At 39.6% G+C, this 23,617-nt stretch overlaps 3 protein-coding genes across 7 annotated transcripts in view; 1 reads left to right on the top strand and 2 right to left on the bottom strand.

Annotated features, from left to right (window-relative positions):
- The window catches only part of abcg2b (ATP-binding cassette, sub-family G (WHITE), member 2b), a 50,490-nt gene extending 34,061 nt beyond the window's left edge, over positions 1–16,429 (top strand). For 2 of the 5 annotated variants that reach the window (XM_034231426.1, XM_034231427.1), the window contains 14 exons: positions 7,472–7,531; positions 7,627–7,744; positions 7,841–7,996; positions 8,380–8,537; positions 9,070–9,221; positions 9,495–9,587; positions 10,678–10,829; positions 12,924–13,075; positions 13,493–13,582; positions 14,185–14,309; positions 15,201–15,355; positions 15,470–15,559; positions 15,695–15,747; positions 15,854–16,429. In XM_034231426.1, the coding sequence (XP_034087317.1) occupies positions 7,472–7,531; positions 7,627–7,744; positions 7,841–7,996; positions 8,380–8,537; positions 9,070–9,221; positions 9,495–9,587; positions 10,678–10,829; positions 12,924–13,075; positions 13,493–13,582; positions 14,185–14,309; positions 15,201–15,355; positions 15,470–15,559; positions 15,695–15,747; positions 15,854–16,001 (1,702 nt within the window). In that variant the 3' untranslated portion in view covers positions 16,002–16,429. Of the gene's footprint in view, positions 1–6,694; positions 6,847–7,471; positions 7,549–7,626; positions 7,745–7,840; positions 7,997–8,379; positions 8,538–9,069; positions 9,222–9,494; positions 9,588–10,677; positions 10,830–12,923; positions 13,076–13,492; positions 13,583–14,184; positions 14,310–15,200; positions 15,356–15,469; positions 15,560–15,694; positions 15,748–15,853 lie in introns of those variants that run through there. The other 3 variants (XM_034231425.1, XM_034231424.1, XM_034231429.1) reach the window with 3 other exon arrangements.
- Positions 1,365–5,581, bottom strand: zgc:77849 (UPF0472 protein C16orf72 homolog). Its single transcript, XM_034231430.1, has 4 exons — positions 5,116–5,581; positions 3,595–3,675; positions 3,190–3,465; positions 1,365–3,063 (listed from the first exon to the last, which is right to left on the bottom strand). Exons 1-4 carry the CDS (start codon positions 5,312–5,314, stop codon positions 2,825–2,827), a joined length of 795 nt encoding a protein of 264 aa, XP_034087321.1. The 5' UTR covers positions 5,315–5,581; the 3' UTR covers positions 1,365–2,824.
- A 2,691-nt stretch (positions 16,430–19,120) lies between the features above and the next one.
- On the bottom strand, positions 19,121–21,747 carry LOC117556084 (cell death-inducing p53-target protein 1-like). The gene is made up of 4 exons (XM_034231232.1): positions 21,608–21,747; positions 21,389–21,517; positions 19,434–19,608; positions 19,121–19,333 (listed from the first exon to the last, which is right to left on the bottom strand). Exons 1-4 carry the CDS (start codon positions 21,666–21,668, stop codon positions 19,216–19,218), a joined length of 483 nt encoding a protein of 160 aa, XP_034087123.1. The 5' UTR covers positions 21,669–21,747; the 3' UTR covers positions 19,121–19,215.
- Between the last annotated feature and the right edge of the window lie 1,870 nt (positions 21,748–23,617).

Below are 23,617 nucleotides of genomic sequence, written 5' to 3'. Positions count from 1 at the left end.
CAAAACTTGATTACTGTTTCTGCCAAAGGCCTTGAAAAATGGTTTCTGGTTAAATGTGTTATTTTCATATGAAATGCATGTAATGACAGACAGCTGGTTGATTTGTTAAAAACATTTTTGAATGAGAGGATACATTTAGCAAATGTTCAAATGAGTCAGACCCATGACTGTTGCCATTGTGAATCTTCAAAATAAAATGCCAACATATTTTGCAGGAATTCTGTGAGTTTGGATGTGCATGCATTGTATACAATTTGAGATTTGGACTGTCTGTCACTGGACAGTGAAAACTGCATTGGGTTATCAAAAAAATTGTTTATATATTGACATAACAATCCTGTTCCAAATCTGGTAAACTATTAAATAAAATGTGTATTAGTGCTGTAAAAAACAGTGTGATACGATCTGTGTAGGTGGAAACTGCCTATTTGGACAGATAGGTGAGGAAAGTGAAAAATGAATTGCTTAGGCCTGGTGAAAAGAATGGTGGTGCTAACCCATACACAATAGCATGTCCCTCGGCTCTGTTGAGTACTTTTTGACATGCTACTCACTAAACAGGAGTGAAAGCACAGAGGTCATATGCTGATATCCATGTCGCTCAAGGTCTGTTATAATCGTATTCATTCAAAGAGGTCTCTAATTAGTCCACAGTGTGACAACAAAAGCACACTAATGCATTGAGTCACCTCAAATGACAACTCACTCTTTTATCATTTGCTATGTGTCTTAGCATCCTTTATCTGTTGCAACAGTTTATATGTAACTCTGATATTTGTATTGCCTCCTAATTTGCTATAAAACATTTTTTGAGCAAAGTGTTTTAATGGAATTGAAATTATTAACATCTTGTTTGCATGTTCAATATTGTATTGTCAATTAATGTGGCTTTTCAGGTTCCAGTTAATGTGTCCAACAGCACAAGCGAAGCAGAACAACGTAGTCGCCCCCATGTGTTGGCAAAGCTGAACTGCACAATGATCTCAATGTTTTTGAAGATGTTGACAGCCTGCTTCACAAAACTCTGCCATACAGCAGTTACAATAACAAACTGATATACAGCCACTGTGCTCTCCTCCAGCAGATCCTTTAGTCGGCTGCCTGTGGCAATTGATACCGGAATAACTGAATATGAAGTGCTTTCAAGGGAAGAAAGAAATGATTAAGGAACAGAGAATAAACAAGGCAAGGCAATAGATAATAAATGAACAGGTTATTATTATGTTATTCATTTCATTTCACCTTTTTATCCTTTTCTTTAACCGATTAAAGATTATAGTGCACTGAAAAAACCGTATCTAGCAGATGGTGCTAAGAGTCAGAAAAACACTATTTAACAGTAAAAAAACTCAAACATAGGCAAATGCTTGTATTTTCTTTAATGTCAGAATTGTTATTGTACATGGACAACCCAATGGATTTGCACTTCTTTTTACAATATGTACCACATATAACAGCACCTACATGTTATTTACACACAGTACACAAGATTGTATCACAAAGCAGTTTGTGGAGTAAGCTAACCAAGTATCCCAAGCTTTTGCTGAACCATCACACCCAATAGCCCGTGAATAAGCTAAATTAAAATATCACAGCCATCGACCCAAACTAGTTCACAGGTCTCTGCCCCCTGTCCATTTATAAGTTTAAAGCTGAAATCACGAGTGTGGACTCTCTTGAATACAAGAGACAAAATGACAAAGCACAAGTTTATGTTCCTATCAAAGGGCCAAATGTTAACATAAAAAAGGTAAACTACAAGCTTTGAATCACTCTAAAGGCTCTTAATTTAAAATGCTTGAAGTGATTTGTATTTTGATGCTAAAATGGAAACAGCATATATTTGTAAACATGACAATACCTTTTAGCAACAGTGTGATTGAAAACTTGAAAATAAGAACGCAGGACATGGGTACTTGAGCAAACCTTTGTTAAAAATACACTCCAAATGTGAGCTAACTCTTGACAGTAAGGAGTCACAATCATCTGTGTAAATAGGACTAACCTGCTTTGTGATAAAACCCTGGTAGGGGCTGCAAAGAGCAACTAAAAAGGGAAAAGGGGTGAATTTACGCAAAACAGGATATTTCGGTCGAGTGGGTGCAGGATTTGCCAGAGCCCTGCATCCACAAGCACACATACAAACAGTCTCTCACTCTCTCTCACACACACTGTTGCACAACAACCAGAGATACTGTAGCAGCTTTCTCAAAGGCAAAGACAAGTACAACACAGTAAGTGGCAGTTCGGCTGTCAGATATGCAAACACACAAAGCAGCAGCAGAATGAGATACACACGCTGACAAGCATTTTGAAACCCCACAGCAAGGAGGTGGTTCAGCCCCCCGAGGAGCCCGGGATTAAGTCCAGTCAAGTTTGGCCAGCACTCCACAGAGGAGGAGGAAGTATGCTTGAAGAACGAGGGGAATAGAACTACAAACAGCAGGCAATAACCCGGTCCATCTGATTATAGGATACGAAGAACAAAGGAGCCCAGCCAAATAAACAATTTCTAAATGCAACATTCTGCAATTTAAGGATTTCAAGTGTGATGTGTGCTCACTTCTCTATCAGATCTACTGTGGGCAACCAATCAAACCGTAAAGAAAACAGAAAACTTCTATGGAGAGGATGTGACACGAGGGGTGAAAGAAAAGGGAAAAAATGTGAGGATTGGTAATAGGTAAGGTTCTTTATTTGTAGCATTGCAACTTAGATGAAAAGGAGGAAGATTTCAAAGGTTGGCCAAGGCATCAGTCCTCATCAGCTGTCCAATCGGCCACCAAGGAGAGGACAGAGGAGGGATTAGTGGTGTAGGAAAAGTTCAGAGCATCCTGTTACGTTTATGAGTAGGTGAGTCTGTGATGACATCACTACAGGGGGCAGGGCCTCGTTTGCGATTGGCTGTGGAATCCAAATGGAGCGCCATCTCCTCAGCGATGAAGGTGTTAAGGTCCACGTCGTGAAGACCATTCCTACGACGACTGAGTGACTGGGCAGGGTGAGTTGGAGATCCAGGAGGACCGGAACGCACAGAAATGCTTGCCATGGCACCACTAAGGCCTAGAATTAAAGAAAAAAAAAGGGAAGAAAATGTTAATATCAATGAATTGCATGAACTTGAGAGTCTCATTCTAGTAACTTAAAACTTAGTAACTTAAAAGCTTTCTGCTGAACTTGTTGACCTACCATGCAATGCTATGGCCTCTCTGAAAGGCTGCAGGTCTGTCTCCACAGAACTGCCCGTCTCTGGGGGCGACGGTCTGCTTGAAGACACCATCGCAACTCTCGGCGGGGCGCGAGCTGTCCGTGGAGGTGGAACTTTGCCACACAGGAAGCTGATGAGGTCTTCACGTCTGATAGTTCTTCTGCGTTTCTTAACCCATGCAATCACATCCTTATTCCTGCGCTGGTGGCCCAAGTGGATGCCCAGGTCATAGCTCCGTTGGCGGGCCTCCATACTCTCTGATGACACAAAAGCACACATTTCTTTAGTAAATATGGAAATCACAAACAAAGTTCATCTGGATGCCATCCAAAGTGCAATAAATCAGAAAAAGAACCAGAAGTTGAGTAATAGTCAGAGATACTTGCCTTTATACAGGTTAGTGACAGCTGTGGCTGCATTCTGGAAGGGCACCCAGAGGGAGAGGCCTTGCTGCTGGCATACTCTATCTGTCAATTAAATTAAAAAAGTTACAGTCAGATTGTCATAACTTTCCAGTGACATTAATATTGTCATTCTTGCTTCATTAGCCTGAACTCCCTTCTCAAGCTCAAATGTCTTCTTTAGAAACAGTCTATAGTGGGGTTTAATAATACAACTGTGCATACTAAAAGAGGAAACCAACCAGCCATATTTGTAATTAAAAGTCTATCTAAAGGCTGCAAAACACCGCCAAATTCGTGTTATACATAGAAAACTATTATTAAGATGAGTATTGATACAGAAATAGGGTCGTTAAGAAAAGCTGTCAAAAAACAAAAACAAGAGTTTAGGTCTGGGCAGTTCTCCACATGCATTATCTATGTCTATTGGGTTTACTCTACAAATGACTCACTGGTAATACTTTTAAAGAAATAGAGCTCTGTTGCAGTTTGAACATGCAGGGGTATATCACTTGTAAGCTGGGTGGGGGAACATTGGACAGACTTGACAAGCAAGTTGTCAAAAGCCTTGTCTGGAGAACCAGGTAATCTTGATTATGTTCATACTAACAACTTACAGATCAAATATAATTAACCATGATGTAACCATTTTATATATAGACGTTTATTTCCCGTTTATTTTTGAGCATATAGCAGAAGCTGATAGAAGCCGTAGTTCATTTACAAGGGTGTTTTGTTTATTAAACTCAGCAGCAGGTCAAAACGAGACGTAAAAAGAAAGTGTTTGCATAAATAATATCGCCATTTTGTTCTGGATATTTACAACAATGCACTCATCAGCAAAAGTCCATGGAAACGGGTGTTAGAATAAAATGTCTTTGTGCCTTCCCTTATCAAATCACACACCAACATTGCGACAATTAACCACCACTGCGTTTTTAGATCAACAAACGAATTGTTTTCACTCTGCAAACTCCTCCCTGGATATCGCCATTTTGACGAGCTAGGTAACTGTAAACGGGTGGACAAAAACATTTTAGTGTGACTGAGCCATGTTTTTTCCAAACCGGACGAATAAGTGTGCATAAAGACATTAAAAACACACTGCTGAGTCAACAGGGGAGCCACTTAGCCCGAGTACTTATAAATGCGTTTATCCCCGGAGGACCTCTGACAGCTCGGGCCACAGAGCAGATGCAGCCCGTTGTCCCGCACACTGACCGGCTGTTAGCAGCTGTTAGCGTTAGCAGCGGGCTAGCTCCAACGACAGGCAACGTAGCCGGGTCAACATATCGGAAAGTGAATCGCACAACCGTCGAGATTTAAATACATTTGAAAGAACACACATTCTAGTTTCACCCCACACACGGAAACTCATTTTGTCGATAAACAACTAGTAACAGCTAACACTGTTAGCCTCGCTAGTGCCCTTTGTGTCTCTCACTGGTAGCAGGATTAGCTTGATTTAGCTCTGACAGTTAGCTTAACTGGAACTTCGGTACAGACCTTTGTAGAGCTGTGCTACCGCGGTAGCCGAGTTCTGGAAGAGGTGCCACAGTTTCTGTTGGCCTTGTTCCGTCTCCTCCTCGTTTGGATCATCCCTCCGCTCGGCCTCCGCTAGACACTGTCGTTCCCATTTGGAGAACCAGTGCTCCGGGCCGTGTTCTTGGATCTCCGCTTCTCCCTCCTCCTTCTTCTCCTCCATAGCTAGCTAGCGTCAGGCGTTAGCTAGTAGCTTATAAGCTAGCCTTCGTATGAAGTATACGATTGTTGGTTTCCGTAGATACTTAAATGTCTTTTTTTTCCTGTGTACTATAAGAGAAAAACGTGAACCGACCCTAACCATCTATAGAAAAAGAAAACAAATCTGCCGTTAAAGTCGCATTGTGAACGTCTTAAATTCTGCCCGTACGCCCAGTGTAAAACACACCAAACTAAGGAACACGATGACAACACCTAAGAATTTCTGGGGCAAACCACGCCTATTTTCAAACCGGGCTTAAAAACTATTGGTCCTAGGGATTTTTGTGGGCGGGTCTCTGTGCTGAACACGAAGCCTGATTGGACAACGGCAAAAAAAGAGAAAAGGTCAGAGAAAAACAAAGTTGATCCCACCCAGTAGCCTGCCGTACAGCATTCATTACAGAAGGGGGCAGCCTGGCCCTGGAAAAGTGGGCCATGACTAATGTGCTCAAAAGCATTTGGACACCCTGTCCACACTATTGGCCAATGCTGAAGAATTGTAATCTTTTTATCTAGCGTGTGTGCTTTTAGTATTGATAAAAAACGTATGTGTTCATGATTAATCACATGATTATTGTATAACTATACAAATTCCATACCCATTAATTTAAATCCAAAGGTAAGAAACCATGCTTTATTGCATTTAGCAATGAGTTTAAATTATACATTCATTTAATTCAATACTCTAAAACAAAAAAGAGACATACATGGATCCCTCCTCTGCTGCTCTCCCTGAGGTTTCTCCCATTTTCCCCTTTAAACTGTGGGGTTTTTCCTGTTTTGGAAGTTTTTCCTTGTACGATGTGAGGGTCTAAGGACAGAGGGTGTCGTATTGTCATACTGATATTCTGTACAAACTGTGAAGTCCACTGAGACAAATGTAACATTTGTGATATTGGGCTATATACATAAATATTGATTGATTGATTGATAACATATGTTGCCCCTCACCCCTTTACAATAGCAAATGTGAAAAAAAAATAAAAAAATGTATCTATTTTTAAAGTGGAAGAGCCATTCAATACAGAGATAAGCATCTCATGTGGCGAAAAACGCAATTAAATTAGTAAAGTCTACAATGAGCTACTGGTCATATAATATTATAACTTTTCAATTACATGCAGATACGGCTAAGTCTTGCAGGGGGAAGTTCAATGTCACGCTATCTTTTTTTGAGTCCATGGGCTAAGGATTGGGTCCAAAGATCAGATGAGGGTATAACAGAAACGCACCTGTCCCTCGGTCCCACTGCACAGGTCTCTCTGTCAGACTGTGCCGATTTGTCTTTCTCCATCTTTAAACCACAGTTTCTTATTTTCTGGAAACACTGCTGTTTTTGAATATGTCTATGGAGAAGCAGGCTGTTGGGGATGTTGAGGAGTATTTTCAGGAACCAGGTCCAACTGTCACATTCAGCAACTTGCTCTACTGTGTTCAGGACAAGAGGTTGTGTTTTAAGAGAGGACCTGAAAAATACATCCTCAACGATGTAAGGTAGGACATGATACTCCACTGTACATTTGTACATATTCACACACAGAATATGTAACTGACTGCATTTAACTTCTGATCTCGTCATACTGGGGTCAACTTTTTGCTAATCTACATTTTTCCTATTCACTTTTTTTTTAACTGTTTTTATACTAATACCATATGCTGTAATTCTGAGTAAGTTATGAGATCAAGCTTTGTTTAGTTTGTAGCTCATTTCATCTAACCTGTATATTTATTATTTTATAGGAACTTATCCCATCTGTATATGTTTTATTATAGAAAGCTGAGACAATAAAACATTTGGAAGTCAAACATGTCCCGATATGAAATCCATAACCAGGGGGAGAAGTATTTCTTTTAATCAATGAGTTTAATAAGTGAGTGGTGAAAGATAATCTGTTTCTTGATAATGATATGCTAATACTAAAGCTGAGAGGCACGTTTTATGTTACCTCTGATTTTGTGTGAGTACAAAACTTTAGAGCTTAAATATGACAATGTTGCAGTTTAAAGTTTGATATTTTGCTTTTAACTTTTCAATATATCATGGTATTTTGTTTTATTGTTTTAAAGTGTGCTCTATAAACAAAATAACTTGACTTGATTTTCTGATTGGTTCCTGTAGTGGCATCCTGAGACCTGGAATGAATGCCATTATGGGTGCCACCGGAAGTGGTAAAACATCGTAAGAAACATGTTTATGTACGTGCAAACACACAGGCACTGTCTCACAGAGATCTAAAACCCCAACAAATGAATACATTTTTCTTTTTTCTTCAGACTTCTGGATGTAATCGCAGGAAGGAAGGACCCGGCTGGACTGAGGCAAGGACAAGTGTTGGTGGCTGGAAAAGCCGTCACATCTGACCTCAGGCTCAGCTCTGCCTATGTGGTCCAGGTATACAAATACAAACATACACACAAATGTTTTAACATTATTGTACTTCGGATTCCACTAAGTATTTTTTTTCCTAAATCCTCCATGTGCTTCCAGGATGATATCCTGATGGGCACTTTGTCTGTGAGGGAGAACCTTCTGTTCAGTGCCAACCTGCGCCTCAACCCTCGGCATCACACCAGCGCTGATAAAAACAGCAGAGTAGATGCCATCATTCAAGACCTGGGCCTGACAGACTGTGCAGGTACAAAGGTACAGTGACACACTATTAGCTTCATATCTCTCACTAAACAAAAGTGTTTGATAAAGTCCTGTGAGTCTTATTCAACCTTAAAAACTGTTATTTTACTAACCTCTTACTCAGCAGCACTTATTTAAAACGCTGCAGTACCTGCGCACATATAGAAAGTATATCTGAGAGAATAGTGTCCAAATGATATATAAAGAGCACAAAATGTATCTAATTCCTATAAATTCTTTAAATCTGTAAAAATGTACCGACTTTTAAACATAGCAAAGGCTTATGCACTGACATTAAAATGTGCAAAACAACTTCCTCAGTAACATTAACAGGAGTATTTAGTATGTTTCCCCTTTGCTGGTCAGCTTTGCAGTTCAGTGTTTTCTGTGTGCAGATAGGAACAGAGTTTCTGCGTGGGGTATCTGGAGGTGAGAGGAAGAGGTGCAGCATCGGAATGGAGCTCATCATCTCGCCCTCTCTGCTGTTCCTGGATGAACCGACCACTGGACTGGATTCTAACACTGCAAACTGTATCATTAATCTACTGTACAGGTACAGCACAATTACTTATCAAGGCGAGACACTACAGACGAAAATATTATTTATAATTTTTCCTGTTAAATTTTGCTATATACCATTTATTTTACTGCACTTTGTCTTTTTGTATTGCTCCAGTGTCCTCTAGTGAGAATTGCTTTTCTCATTTGCACATTAAATGTGTAAAACCTAGTAAATATTTAATGAGATCATGCCACATTTTCATAATTAAACATAACAGAAAATGTGTTATATAAAAAACAGTTGTCCTGATGTACTATGACGTTTAATGGCAATAACTATTAGTAAAAACATTGTACCTTCTTCACCTTCCTTAATTCTTCTTTGTGCATTAAAATGGCCTACTACAAAGGAAGAAATGAAAACTAACACATACAATGCTGCTATTTATGGCAATGTCATACAGTGAGCAATATACTCAATATTAGCTGTTGGCTTTATTACTGCTGTGTCTGCCCATCCACTGCTTTCTTTGTGTTTTCTGTAACAATATGGACGTAAACACATTTCTCTTATGCATGTACAGACTGTCAAGAAGAGGTAAGACTGTGATCTTTTCCATCCACCAGCCACGCTACTCCATCTTCAGAAAGTTTGACCATCTGACTCTGATGCATAAAGGCGAAGTGGTGTACGCAGGAGCATCAGACCAAGCACTGGATTACTTCACAAACCTTGGTATGTGTGTGTTTGTGTATGAAAGGTGGAGGACCTTGACAATAAGTGTGTTGGAATGTAATTGAATAAATCCCTGTAAATAGAAGGAGAATATATTGCATTGCCATATGAAGTCCTTTGCTTGACAGTGAGCTACCTCAATGCTTTTTTATTTAAATTGCTTCATACTCTATCAGGATATTGTTTGCTATTATAGAGGTCATTGTTAAAGTTTTGCACGTGTTTTGAATATGATATATTTACATTCGTTTTTTGGTTGTTGTTTTTTCACAGGCTTCCAAATTGAGTCCTTTGACAACCCTGCGGATTTCTTCATGGACATCACAAACGGAGAGGCAAAATCAACATTAGGAACCCTTACTACAGGTATAACTTCAAACACATTGCTTAGGTAGGCTACTGTATGGTATACACCAACAGAGGCTAACTAAGGCGCTCTAGACATTTTCTATGGCTTCAAGTCAAATTGGGCTGTAGGTTGTAATGCTAAAGTTTGAAATGACATTTAAATACTAGTTTACTCAACAAAATTCCCTCTAGGATCAGGGTTAGGAGGCGATAAGCTTAGATTATCAATATACCTGGAAAGAGTAGCTGCTTTTATTTTTATCCTGATTGTCTAACAATTACGCAAAAATGATAATACTGACAGAAACTCACTGTGGCGATTATCTTTAGTGACAGCCGTAGAAATAAAACAAGAAAATAACGGACTTTGGACTGTTTGTTGTGGTCACAATAGTGAAATCAGTGCTGTGCACTGACCATAAAAATAGAATGAGTTAGTTAAATGGTAGCCACTCTGACCTTTCTGCTGTATTGATTTGAATGGGAATTCCCATCCTCATCTTATTCTATTTACATGGCCTCAGCACTTTATATTTATAGCAACAAAAAGGCGAACCAGGCCCTCCAAAACAAAAGAGCTAAAGACAAGAATTTACATATTAAAATGCCTTTATTGTAGTGGCTGAATCATTGAAAAGTCAATGTGTTCTGACCGCTGTAGGTCTTTGTCATGGCTCTAAACACTAACTCAATCACACCCACCTATATAGTAGCAATAACCAAAGGGAGTGAATCACATGACGCATATAATCTCATAACAGGGGAGAAAATACATAAATAATGAGAACAGGACCTTTAATGATAGGAGATTTTAAAGAGAATATATTTTCTTGTACATCATAAATGGATGATAGGTATCCATAGGTTTAAACATAGAGTGTGAGAAAAACAGAAAGCCAATAACAACAATTATTTACAGAAAACATATAAAGTCTATATCCTTATTGAGACCAGGATGACACTTTACTCCTTTACCCAGATTGTATCCAAGATACCAAAGTAATGACTGGAAATCACCAAACCCTGAGAGGAATGTATAAAAAAGAAGGTTATAATGCTGCTATCCTTATCTATGGTGATGTATAATGATCACTACCTTTCTTTACAGCAGAGTGTAAAAACCCATTGGCAATCAAGTACCGCCAGTCCGAACTGTGCCAGAAAGTAGTTGAGGAGTTGAACCATGTGGACAAGAGCATTGCTGAAGGAGTCAAAGATCACGACGAGCCCGCAGACTACGTTACGTCTTTCTGCTATCAGGTCAGCCAACTCTGCAAGTCAGAAACGTATTAAAACGATGGACAAAACGTGTTTATTACATTAAAAAGGACATACAACTATTATAAGAGGAAATTAAGACAAGGCAAGGCAAGTTTATTTATATAGCACTTTTCAACACAAGGCAATTCAAAGTGCTTTACAAAAAATGAAAGACATTAAGAAAATGGCATTTAAAATCAGTCATTAAAAAGAAAAGATAATAAATGAAACATTAAAAGAAAAAAAGTACATGGATAAAAGTTACAGTGCAGTCTAAGATATGAATAGTTCAATTAAAAGCAGCGACAAAAAGAAAAGTCTTCAGCCTGGATGTAAAAGTAGTCAGAGTTGCAGCAGACCTGCAGATTTCTGGGAGTTTGTTCCAGATATTTGGAGCATAATAACTAAATGCTGCTTTTCCATGTTTAGTTCTGACTCTGGGGACAGAAAGCTGACCAGTCCCTGAAGACCTGAGAGATCTGGATGGTTCATAATTTAGCAGGAGGTCAGAAATGTATTTTGGGCCTAAACCATTCAAAGCTTTATAAACCAGCAGCAGTATTTTGAAATCTATTCTTTGACACACAGGAAGCCAGTGTAAAGACTTCAGAACTGGAGTGATGTGATCCACTTTCTTAGTGTTAGTGAGGACTCGAGCAGCAGCGTTCTGAATTAGCTGCAGCTTTCTAATAGATTTTTTAGTGAGACCTGTGAAGACACCATTGCAGTAGTCGAGTCTACTGAAGATAAAAGCATGGACAGGTTTTTCCAAATTCTGCTGTGACATTAGTCTTTTAATCCTAGATATATTCTTTAGGTGATAGTAGGCTGATTTAGTAACTGTTTTAATGTGACTGTTGAAACTCAGGTCAGAGTCTATGACTACACCTAGATTTCTGGCTTTATCTGTTGTTTTGAACATTGCAGACTGAAGCTCAGCGCTAACTTTTATACATTCTGCCTTGTCTCCAAAAACCATTACCTCAGTTTTATCTTTGTTTAATTGGAGAAAGTTCTGACACATCCAGACATTGATTTGTTCAATGCACTTACTCAGTGTTTGAATTGGAGCATAGTCTCCTGGTGAAATTGTTACGTAAATTCGTGTGTCATCTGCATAGCTATGGTAACTTGGTAAAGAGAAGAGGCCCCTAGATGGAGCCTTAAGGAACCACACATGTCATATTTGTCAACTCAGATGTGTATTTACCTATAGAAAGAAAGTTGTTTCTGTCCTTTAAGTAGGATTCAAACCAATTCAGAATTGTTTCCGAAAGTCCCACCCAGTTTTCTAGTCGGTCGAGTAATATGTTGTGGTCAACAGTGTCAAACGCAGCACTGAGATCTAATAATATTAACACTGAAGTTCTGCCACTGTCTGTGTTTAAGTGGATGTCATTAAAGACCTTTACAAGAGCAGTCTCAGTGCTGTGGTTTGGACGAAAGCCTGACTGGAACACATCAAAACAATTATTTAAATGCAAGAAATTACTCAACTGTTGAAAAACAACTTTTTCAATGATTTTACCTAGAAATGGGAGGTTTGATATGGGCCTGTAATTGTTCATTACTGAAGCATCGAGATTATGACTGCAGTTTTCAGGGCCTGTGGAAAAATACCTGAGTGAAGAGATTTGTTTACTATATGAAGTATATTAAGATCACAGTTGTTATTTATTTTATGATAAACTGAAATTGAATTGAGCTTATGATGTATCGTCACAGTTTAATGACTGTGCCAGCCAGCTGTGTGCTTGTTTGCCCGCTGAATGAACCCTGTTTATAACTGTCATTATGCCCATAACATTTTTACCGTGTGCGTGTGCGTGTGGTGTGTGTGTGTGTGTGTGTGTGTGTGTGTGTGTGTGTGTGTGTGTGTGTGTGTGTGTGTGTGTGTGTTTGTGTGTGTGTGTGTGTGTGTGAGTGTGTGTGTGTGTGGGTGTGTGTGTGTGTGTGTGTGTGTGTGTGTGTGTGTGTGTGTGTGTGTGTGTGTGTGTGTGTGTGTGTGTGGTGTGTGTGTGTGTGGTGTGCGTGTGCGTGTGCGTGTGCGTGTGCGTGTGCGTGTGCGTGTGTGTGTGTGTGTGTGTGATACAGATGCATGTGGTGTGTGGCAGGACAGTGCTGAACAGTCTGAGGAACCCCCAGACGTCTTACGCTCAGTTGGCTCTCAACATCTTCTTTGCGATTCTGGTGGGACTAATTTATTACCAAATGCCTTTAACACTGCCCGAGGCTATACAGAACAGGTACAGCACACACAACCTGCATTGTGTATCTGCTCTAAATGCACCTTTGCACACTTAAAGGTGTCACCTTTCCCCAGCCCACCTCAAGGCCAAACTACAACAGTACTACATAATGAAAATAGAAGATCACATGAAAAGATTTTTCTCAATAATGTCGATGGTTTTCATTTTACATTATTGCATGTAGACAGGAATATATGATAACATATAGTGTGTCCATATCAGAAATAAAACCATTGCTGTCATTAAAACTGAAAAGATGTTCAAAAATTAATAAGTAAGTGCTCTGGTATGATAGGTCAATTCAATTTAAGATATAGTAAATTGGTCTTATTGATAAACCCAAGGTCAGGCTGATGTAGCTTAACTATCCATCAGATGAAATGATAAACAGATCTCTTTCTCTCTGTGTGACAGGGGTGGAGCGTTCTTCTTCCTTATCATCAACATGGTGTTTGGGAATCTCTCTGCTGTTGAACTCTTTATCAATGAAAGGGCGATCTTCATGTGAGTGAAAGATAAGAGTTGTGTGTGCGTGTTGAAGTGCACATATGCCGAAGGTTCATAATCAATGATTGGATAGATCCATGTGGATAACATTTCTCTTTGTATTACTATTTAAAGGATTAGACTGGTGTAATTCTATATTGTTCTTATTGTTAATAAATCCTATGAAAAAAACTAAACCAACTATACGTTAGTATGTCTAAAAATGAATCGGCTAGCCTTTTCTGTCTGTGGCACTGAGCCCTGGGTCTTTAGAATCATTCTTTTACAGGCTATATATCGTTTTGTTTGAAGTAAAGGGGACTAATTCAGCTATGGATTAATAAACCTTTGATAACCCAGAAAGAAATTACTGCAACAGGACGGTGTATGTGAGATTGAGTTCAAATTAAACTACAGTGTGTGTGTATTTGAGAAAATGATAGAATACAGTAACAACAGTGTGCCTAATTTATATGTTTTAAGTGTTATACTTGAATATAAAGTATAGGCATTACTTGTTTCTGTTAAGTCATAACAATCCCATGTTTCTAAATGTGATACAAAGTGTGTATTTATGTGTTAATGTGTTTCTTGGGGGTCTTTTCTTGTAATTGTTTCAGTCACGAGAACTCCAGTGGCTATTACCGTACTTCTGTCTACTTCCTGTCCAAGATCTTCGCTGATCTCATCCCCAACCGCATCATCCCCATCTTAGTTTTTTCAGCCATCGCCTACTATATGATGGGTAATTCTCACACATACAAGCACATACACACCATGAATACACACACTGGCGGAGACTTTCCTAAAGCAGAGAAAAACCGGTGTTGTTTAATGTATGTCTTTGAGATTACTTTGTAACGTACGCGATCTGCCGTCTTCAGGACTGCAGGGATCTCAAGAATTGTATACATAGCAAGTGAAAGCAGAAATATCTGTTAAAGGGAACAGTCTATATTTCTCTCTGCACAGACTTGGTTTATCCCCAAGGTGGTTCAAGTTTTAGAAATGAAATGAGGATGACAGGGAGTCGCCTGGTTCCAGTTGTATTCGTCATACTAGTTTATGCTCTAGCTGTTGATATGTTTTTGTCTGAAACCTTTCATTTAACCCTTCTGCCATGTCGGGACCCACCGGGGGAAATCTGCTAAAAGCAATACTCAGGATGTTATTAAAATGTCTCCTGTCATACTATTTTCTGTCTTCTTCGGATCTCAGGTAATCATCACAATGTAATGAAATGTGAAAAGTGCTCCTCTTGTGTTACAAGAGCAAATCAGAAACAGCAGCTACAAAAAACATAAATGAATCATTATCCCATATATTGTTGAGTACTCACAGTACATTTGTAATTTGTGCCAACAGGGTTTAAATTCAAATTTTATTTGACCAACAGTAGGTGCCGAATATACAAAATGCTTTAGTTTGCATTGAAAATATTCTCCGTCAAATTCCAGCAGCTTTTTAGGATAACGTTGAATATTTCCAATGTTTGATTTTAAAGTAATCCAAACGTATTCAGATTAGATTGCATTTTATAATCAAATGTGTTACAAATGCTTGAAAAATGCCATTTAATTTATATTCAGTAACTGACTACATTTAAAATGAATCTGAACTGCATTGTCTTCCCCAGGATTGAAGCCTTCCTTTGTGGCCTTCCTGTGTTTCGCGCTGACCATGTCTATGGTCAGTCTGGCGGGAGTTGGTCTGGCCTTCCTCGTCTCAGCAAGCGTATCTTCCTTTGCCATGGCTAACATCCTCATTGCTCTACCCTTCGTCTTCATGATGGTGAGAAACACACAAAATGAGGTCATAATGTGTGTGTATTGCTGCATATATAAAGCAGAAATATGTTTTTAAGTGTACTTTTCCCTCTTTTCCTTCGTCATCCACACATTTTAGGTCTTTGGTGGTTATCTTGTCAATCTCAACGGCATGCTGATCTGGCTCTCCTGGCTGAAATGGATCAGTATTTTCAGATATGGACTGAATGTAAGACATGAAAAATAGGCAGAGCAAGAGCAGAAGGGTGTGGTTGTGAGAGCAAGATCAGTGGGTTCAAATGTAATCTTGTCTTTTGTCTGTCGAGTGAAAAGCTGTTCAGGCCAACCTCTTTGTCTCTCTCAGGCTGCATTCATCAACGAGATGTCAGGACAGTTTTTCTACAGCAACACCACCAAGTGAGTGCTGAGCAATGATGAACACTCCTTAAAAAACACAATAACCCTCACGCACGTGCCAACACACATACAAACCCACACTAAGCCTGTCTTGTCTGTGCTGCAGGATCCCAGGGGAGGTGTTCCTGGAAATCCAGGGCCTTGACTACTCTGCATGGGGCTTCTGGCAGAACCAGGTGGCTCTGCTGGGAATCGTCCTGGTCTGCATGGTCCTGGCCTACGTACAGCTGCGACGAATCAACCGCTGGAAATAATAATCGTCTGTTTATGTATCCCTCAAACACACACTTTCTCTTATTTATTTAACAAGCCTCAAATGAAATGCATAAGGGAAATTCCTTTCGGGGGGGGGAAAGAACATACTCGAATATTTAATATGAAATAACCTTTTTGATGGTATTATTTAAATTATTACATGGAATCTGTGTCTCTCACTCATGCTCGATTAGACAAACAAACTCACGTGTTGTAACATTTGTCACAGAGGAAGATAAGCTACCACTAAGCACACTCTAATTCCCTACAAAGCTACTTACAGTGAGTGAGACAACTTTGGGCACAGTGAAGAGATGTACATGTATGTATTTTAATAGTTATTTTTAAGTTCTACAGTAAAAAATGGTAAGTCAAGTTTTATTTATGTCTTGCAGAGCAAGTGAAAGAACTCTATTTTATTTTTTGTCTAATACACCACATATGTTGTATTTTTCCAGTTAGAAAAATAAATATTCATATCTTATCAACATTAAATATGGACAAAAACATGGGATCCTTGCTGTAATTCTTGATCACAGAAAAAATAGTTGCATTACAGAAGAGCATTCAAAAACCACATTTCCCTGGCATTAAGTTATATTACCGCTTTCCACAGTATGTAGTAGCTCTTCATTAAAGCTACTATGTACATTAAGTGAAATATTCAAACCCAAGACTCCATGATTGTTCATGGCTGCATGATTGCATTTAAGGGGAAATATTTTAGATAGTCTGTGCATCATCGTCCTGTTTTTTCCATTAATTATTAGAGCATATATGGCATTTTTTAAACGTGCAGATCTCCACTAGATTTGAAAAAGCTCAGTTTCAGGTATTGATAATGTTGGCTGTACAACATGAGTTTGAACTCAACTATCCATCTTTAAAACAATCAGTGTAGTTTTGTCTTCCCCAGTGTATTACATGTTGTCCTTTTAAAATAGAACCACATTTAACACTCATTGTAAACTCACAGGAAGCCAAATATGAATCAAGAATTATTTTGTATCTTACAAAATCACTTATGAGACATGTCAGTGCAGTGCATTGTGTGCCTTATGACAATGAGTAAAACAAGCTAAAATGTTCTTTGTCTTTATCAGGTTTTCAAACGTGTAGACCTAATTTTAATTCCTTAAGTTTTACTTCCCGGAAAAAGAAAATGTTAAGAAAATGTCAATTGTCTCTACATTTCATATAAAACGTTAACACTGTCACAATGGTTTAATTTCTTTGCAGGGCTAGGCCCATATAATACAAAAACAGAGCACCAGGGGATACAGAACACAAGCTGTACAAAAAAAGGACAGAAACTGCAGTTCATTCTCATGTTGTAAGATGACACTAAGCAGCAGTTCTCATTCCACCTTTAAAAACTGTTCACCTTGCTTTTACTCTTATCCGATCTGTTTCCCACTGTCACAGGTGTGTTTTCCAACCCTTGCAGCCACTCTGAACATTTAAGCACCACACGCTCATCCACACAATGGTCCTCCTCTTCATACTCCACATCATCATACTTATGTTGCTCGTTTAGAAGAGAGATTTTCACAATTGAGCTTAAGTCTACCAGATGAGCGTCATTATAGTTTTTAGCACCGACTCTGCTATTCGAAGTGCTGTGTTTCTCTGATGCTGCTTGGTGCCTTTTAGTAATGTTTTCCCTCCTGCACCTGGTATCAAATGTGCTTCCATAAACACCTCCTCCACTTCCGGCATTTCTGCACGCTGATTGTTGACGTCTCTCACTGTTCCTCCTATGCAGCAGCAGGACAGCGTCAGGTGTGAGAGTCAGTGTGAGGCCAACCTTCTCCTGATGCCTGGGCCTCGTCTTCACCTCTGGTTCACTCTTCAAAGAACTCTGGCTCACATGTTTGTGCTGCTGTTTCTTAAACAGGGACTCACCCGAGCTGGAAGCTGGGAAGCTGTCGGTTTGTGATGAAGGCAGCATTCTCTCCTTTCTCTTTGCATGCAGCTCGGCCACCGACACTGCTTTAGCGATTGGCAGGTGACTCCTGGGTTGACTCTTCTTCCCCAGCTGCTTGAGGTTCAAAGCCATTCGCTCCTTTACTGAGCCGTCTTTGTCTTCTCTTGCAACTTTGGTCAAAGTAGTTCCTTTTTGGATCTTTGTGAAAGTAGTTGTTGAAGTGTTGCTGATAAGTCTCTCCTTCACAGACAGTCCTGACAAAGAGCGGGAAATCGACACAGGTGGTATGAAGGGCATTTTGGCTACACACAGGACCAAATAGGAGAGGAGTTCAGTTTTACGGTTGAAGTGCTGAAACAAAAAAAGGGAGGACACTAAGGAGGAAACTAATTGACTGAAGGATGGGAGAAACTGATGCATCCTCTGCCATGCAGGGGTCAGCTGTGAGTGTGTTACTGCTGGGTCCCAGGAGACATCCTGACAGCGTCTTATACCCAAGCAGCAGGAGTGCGTGGCAAAAGGCATGTTTGACCTCAGACGAGTAGAATTAAGGTGTCCTTGCTTCTCACATGCTCATTAACCTGAGGCTCAAAGATCTAAAATAAACCCACACTTCTAATCCTCTGGTGTCATGTCAATGAGGGCACGTTCACTACTCACAGTGCAAGTACACAAGCAGGCTTAATCCAATAAATGTGGATGTATTGATGACAAGAGTGAAAGTTAGGTGAACAGATCTATGCAATGTAGCTGCGATGAAAAATATGTGGAAACAAGGTCTAATTGGAGCATGAAAGTTCATTCATGTCCTTGGTTATAGTAATTGGCTCCTTACTTTCTGTAACAATGTACATTTCCTCTGAGATGGATAAAGGTATTCTGATTGCGTAAGAAAAAAAAATAACTCAAGGTAAACTTTCTAGCTTTTCTCACACAGCGTTCATCAGCAGTTTAAAAAAAAAACTTCTTATTTTGTCAAATGTGGAATTGAATTTAAAGGCATCATTTATATACACAACCTGCGATTGCATTGCTCAGCATTTTCGTCTTATTGCTTCGCTTTAAAAAAGGACAAGAAACATGAAAAACGATTGACAGAAAATATTTATTTAATATGATTTTGTTACAAAAGGTAAAATATAAAGATGTCTAAATTATACATGACAGAAAGCAATGTATTCTTCTTACAATTTACACATTAATATATTCATTTTAGGTTATACTGACAGATTAAAAAAACACATCAGCAATTAGTTTAACTTCTTAGTAGTCAATCGTGTGTGTTTTCATTCACAGCAGGACCTCCTGTGTACATGGAGGACCCTGTAACAGCGAGGGCAAGTGTGATAGGCATCCTTGAAATGGTTCACGAAAAAAGGAATCAGACAGCATCCAAGCACCAAGCTGTAAAACAGAAATCACACATCAGTCTTTGCATTTTCAATGTGTGAATGATGCTGGGTAATTAGATAACCAGATTAAGGTATTTGATCGAGTCCCTTACGAGCATAATACAAACACCAGGCACATGAGCCACGCATGCCTCCCGACTTTGAAGATGACTTGCGTGGTGACCCGCGTCTGACAGGAAGTACATGTCGTCAGACCCGGAGAGCAACACAGCTCCGTCTCATAGCTCACAAACTTCAGCTTGGGTGTAAATATAGGAGCAGGGGAAGCTGGAGAGAAGACATGTGGGGAGGAAAAAGAAAGCTTATCTTCAAATGTAACATTAGGATATTACCTTAACTTCAAATTATAGTTTAAGTCCTTAACATTCTCTGATCAATGCTGTAGGAGGTTTAACTACCATAGTGTCATCCAGTGGCGGCGCTAGGGGGTGGCTACTTGGGCTCAAGCCCCGGATGTTTTCTGAAAAGCCCCGGATGTTTCACTTAAAAAAAAATTAGAATTATTATTATTATTTTTTTTTTTTAAAAACGTCTCGGGAGTAATGTGCAGTACCGGAGTCCACCAGAGAGGCAGCCACTGTGGGACATTAGCCTGCGTAGCCTGCCCTGAAGAAGAAGTGATCCTTCCTAGTGCCTGGCGAGTTTTATGGTTTTAAGCTAATAGCCTATACAGTTATGGATATTAGAAAGTTATTGTCATCGAAGCAGGCGCCACAAGCTGCTGCAGCAGCAGTATCAGCAGCTGACAACAATGTCATCACCAGCAGTCAAGAAATGGATGATGTTTCAGGTTTGTTAATCTAATGAAGATATCTGCACTCTGGCTGACTGAGTAAGAAGTGAAAAAGAGTGATGTAACGTTAATGTTATAGCTAGTAAACATGGAGTAACCACACTAAGTATACCCTTATATGTTAGTATGTATACAGAACATGACTAAAAATTATCCTAAGATGTAACGTTAACCCTTCATACCTCAGTCTACTTTTAAGACACTAAAATAACGTATTCCAATTTTTATTTTCGCGCGTGGAATTATACCGGCTCTCGTTTCAGTACACATAATAACAGAACTGACAGGCAACCCTCTGAATCAGACTCCGATTGGCTGTGACTGTATCCACTCAGAGTGTCCGATTCAGAAACGTGACTCTTACACTCTTTACGTCACAAACAAAGATGGTGGATGAGAATAGATCTATAAAACGATAAGCAATGCACCAGAATCAAGGTGAGACTATCCGCATCCTTTAAAACTCTACGCACATTCGTTTCACCTTAATAAGTAAACGACTATTTGAGTGAGTTAAGGCATTAGTTTGCTTCATTAAAGGGTGTTAATGAGTGTTCTCCAGTGCCTTTTGTCCGCTTTAAGGTGTTATTAAGGTAGGGTTAATGTTGCTCTCAAAGTGCACCAGATTGATGCTTTCAACTTCAATATTTAAAAAAAATCTTCCCGGGGGAGCATGCCCCCGGACCCCCCGAGAGGAGGTGACGACCCCCCTAAAGGATGTTCGGTCCACTCCCCACTTGTAAAAAATAGCACTGTACCCCTGCACTGTACCCCTGCACCCCCCCCAACCCAACCCAACCCAACCCAACCCAACCCAACAACTCCTGGGCTAAGCCCCGGATCTCCTACAATCCTAAATCCGCCACTGGTGTCATCCAAAAGCAGAAATAATAACTTCAATTATTTCTGAATGACAAATTGTTGCATTTCCTCCCATTCCATGCATGGAAATTAGTAAACAGAAATACTGGACACAGGACCAAGGTCCCAAAGTGTCAGTCCTCCATGGCTTTCACCTCCAAAATGTAACTCAAAGAGACTTACCAACTAGGAAGATATGCAAAATGACCCTAAAGATATATATTAAAAAAACTATAAAGTGATAAACTACTACAAATACATGCAGAACAGCTGCAAAGTAACACAAAGTTTTACAACGATTATGACAAGGGGAAAAACAGCCATGAAATGACATTTAGGCCTGCTCTACATATTCAAAATGGAGGCAGATGTTAGTTGAGCATGTAGGCCTACCAGTAAGAGATGGGTATGTTTCAGTGGAGCAGCCAATTCCAGGAGAAAAAGAGAAGCAAGGAGGTGGTGGAGGGCTGAAAGGCGAGTTAATATGGTAGATCCTCGGAGCTCGTACCGTTTGACTTTCATCTGGAAGAACAATTTACAAACTTTATTTAACTGTAGTGTGTACTGTTAAAACCTATGATTTCTGGCTCTGTAAGTTTGAGAGTTTTTTACCTGGTAAGAAGTACGGCGGAGGAGTAGGAAACGGCTCATCTGCTTTTGATAATGACTCCATTTAAAAATGTATGCTAAAATGTGTGAACAAGAATCTGATGTGTTTTCAGTCAGCTGCAGTTCATCTGAATGTGTACCAGGTGCAAATAAGAGGTGCTGATTGAGATCTCCTCTGATTGGTTGAAGAACCTATTACCCAAAAGGCAATAGCAAAATGACCTTTAAAATGAGGCAAATGTGATTTTTTAAAGTTTGACAGAAGAGCCAATTTGTGTAAGGTTTAATGCAGAATGAATGGAGATTGATTGACTGTAATTTGGAAGCATCTTAACTTATTTCACTCCATTGGTTGAACAATTGGATTAAAAGGTTTAGATGTATACTGTTGCTCAATAAATGAATGATAGGTGTGTTTGAAGTACATTGAACAAGACCTGCATAACATTATTTATGTAAATAAAATCCTTACCACTCCCAGCTTGTTTATTAGTGGGAGACTTTGGTCAGGGTAACTATAAAGTACAAATACAGGCATCACTTAAATTATGAGCTATGTTATGTGGTATATAATAAAAGCGTTAATCAAATGTTTCCAGGTTTTTTTTACCACCATGGCATACTTGGTGAAAACACTGGTCATATTAAACTCTCAGAAATAGTATATTGGCAGAATAATGATAATATTCTTTGCATTAAATTTAAAAAAAAGTACAGACCAATGTCGTCTTTAAATATGTGGTGAGACATGAAAGCCTCAGCACATAATGAATGGGTGAAGAACATGCCAAATAAGTCTTCTTTAGAAACCATACTTCAAAAATGTGCTTATTGGCCCCCCTGTAAATTGAAATGTAAGTTCAGTGTGGTGCGATTGGGAAGTGGCCTGGAGTGGGTTTAAAGTGGAGAAGCTAAGGAAACAAATAGCTCAAGCAGCTGAAATTCTCATCACTCACCTCCACCCATGTGAACCAATACACACCTACATTGTTACCAATGTAGGCTACATATAGTCATGTATATTCCCTAACTTTTTTTCTAGCTTTGTCCTCCTTGTTCGTAGCTGTTCATGTCCATTTATGTGTAAGTAGGCTACATAGAGTACATTAAGAAAAATCTGTCAGACCTCCTTGGTTGTGCATAAAAGCTGATGAAAATGAAAGTAGATTTCAACAAAGGGACCTTGTCCATGACAGGTACTCAAGATCAGGTAACCTTAACCATCTCAAGGTCCTTGTGATCATGGTATTGTTTATGGCGCTTTCAGGACGCCTGAGAATTAATCATTTATCTCAGTTTATAAATCCTGACACTGTGGTCATTCATAGCTGAGTTTTAATGGGGGATTAGTCAACACGATGCACTAGATCAGGGGTGCCCAACCAGTCGATCGCGATCGACCGGTCGATCGCGGGGAGATTCCCAGTCGATCGCGATATGTGTCTAAAAATAGAACAACAATATTCTGTTTTATCGTTAATGTCCTGTAACATAATCTTCCTGTGCCAGAATAATGCACTTGAACGCATCAAAGCTTTGTGATTGGCCGGCGTGACCCCATGTGTCGGGGCGTGGCTGGTGGGCAGTGGGCACTATTTCGCTGACATTGTCCGTGTCAACAGGAGTGACAGTCCGCACACACACACAAGACCGCAATTATGGCAGAAGCAAAAAAGCCCAACATATATAATTTTCACTCCGAGTGAGAGGATGATTATTTTTGTATCTATTCCAATTCAAAGTCCATCTGTCTCATCTGCAATGCGAGCGTGGCTTTATCGAAGAAGGGTAATTTAGGAGCGGCATTTCAAAACAGTGCACAAACGCTACGAGACGGAATTCCCTCCTAATTCTGCCCTACGCTCCAAAAGGGGAGGGGCCTGAAAGGACAGCTAAATGCACAGCAGTCCATTTTCACCAGGCCCAACAACAAGAGCAAGGCTGCTACCATAGCATCTTATCGTGTCAGTCACGTTCTTGCGAAACACATGAAGTCTTTCCAGGCTGAAATGA

Source organism: Gymnodraco acuticeps, unplaced genomic scaffold (genome assembly GCF_902827175.1).
Source record: "Gymnodraco acuticeps unplaced genomic scaffold, fGymAcu1.1, whole genome shotgun sequence".
Classification (NCBI taxonomy): Eukaryota; Metazoa; Chordata; class Actinopteri; order Perciformes; family Bathydraconidae; genus Gymnodraco; species Gymnodraco acuticeps.
Note: the sequence above shows the minus strand (reverse complement) of the source record. Positions and strands in the feature narration are given on the sequence as shown.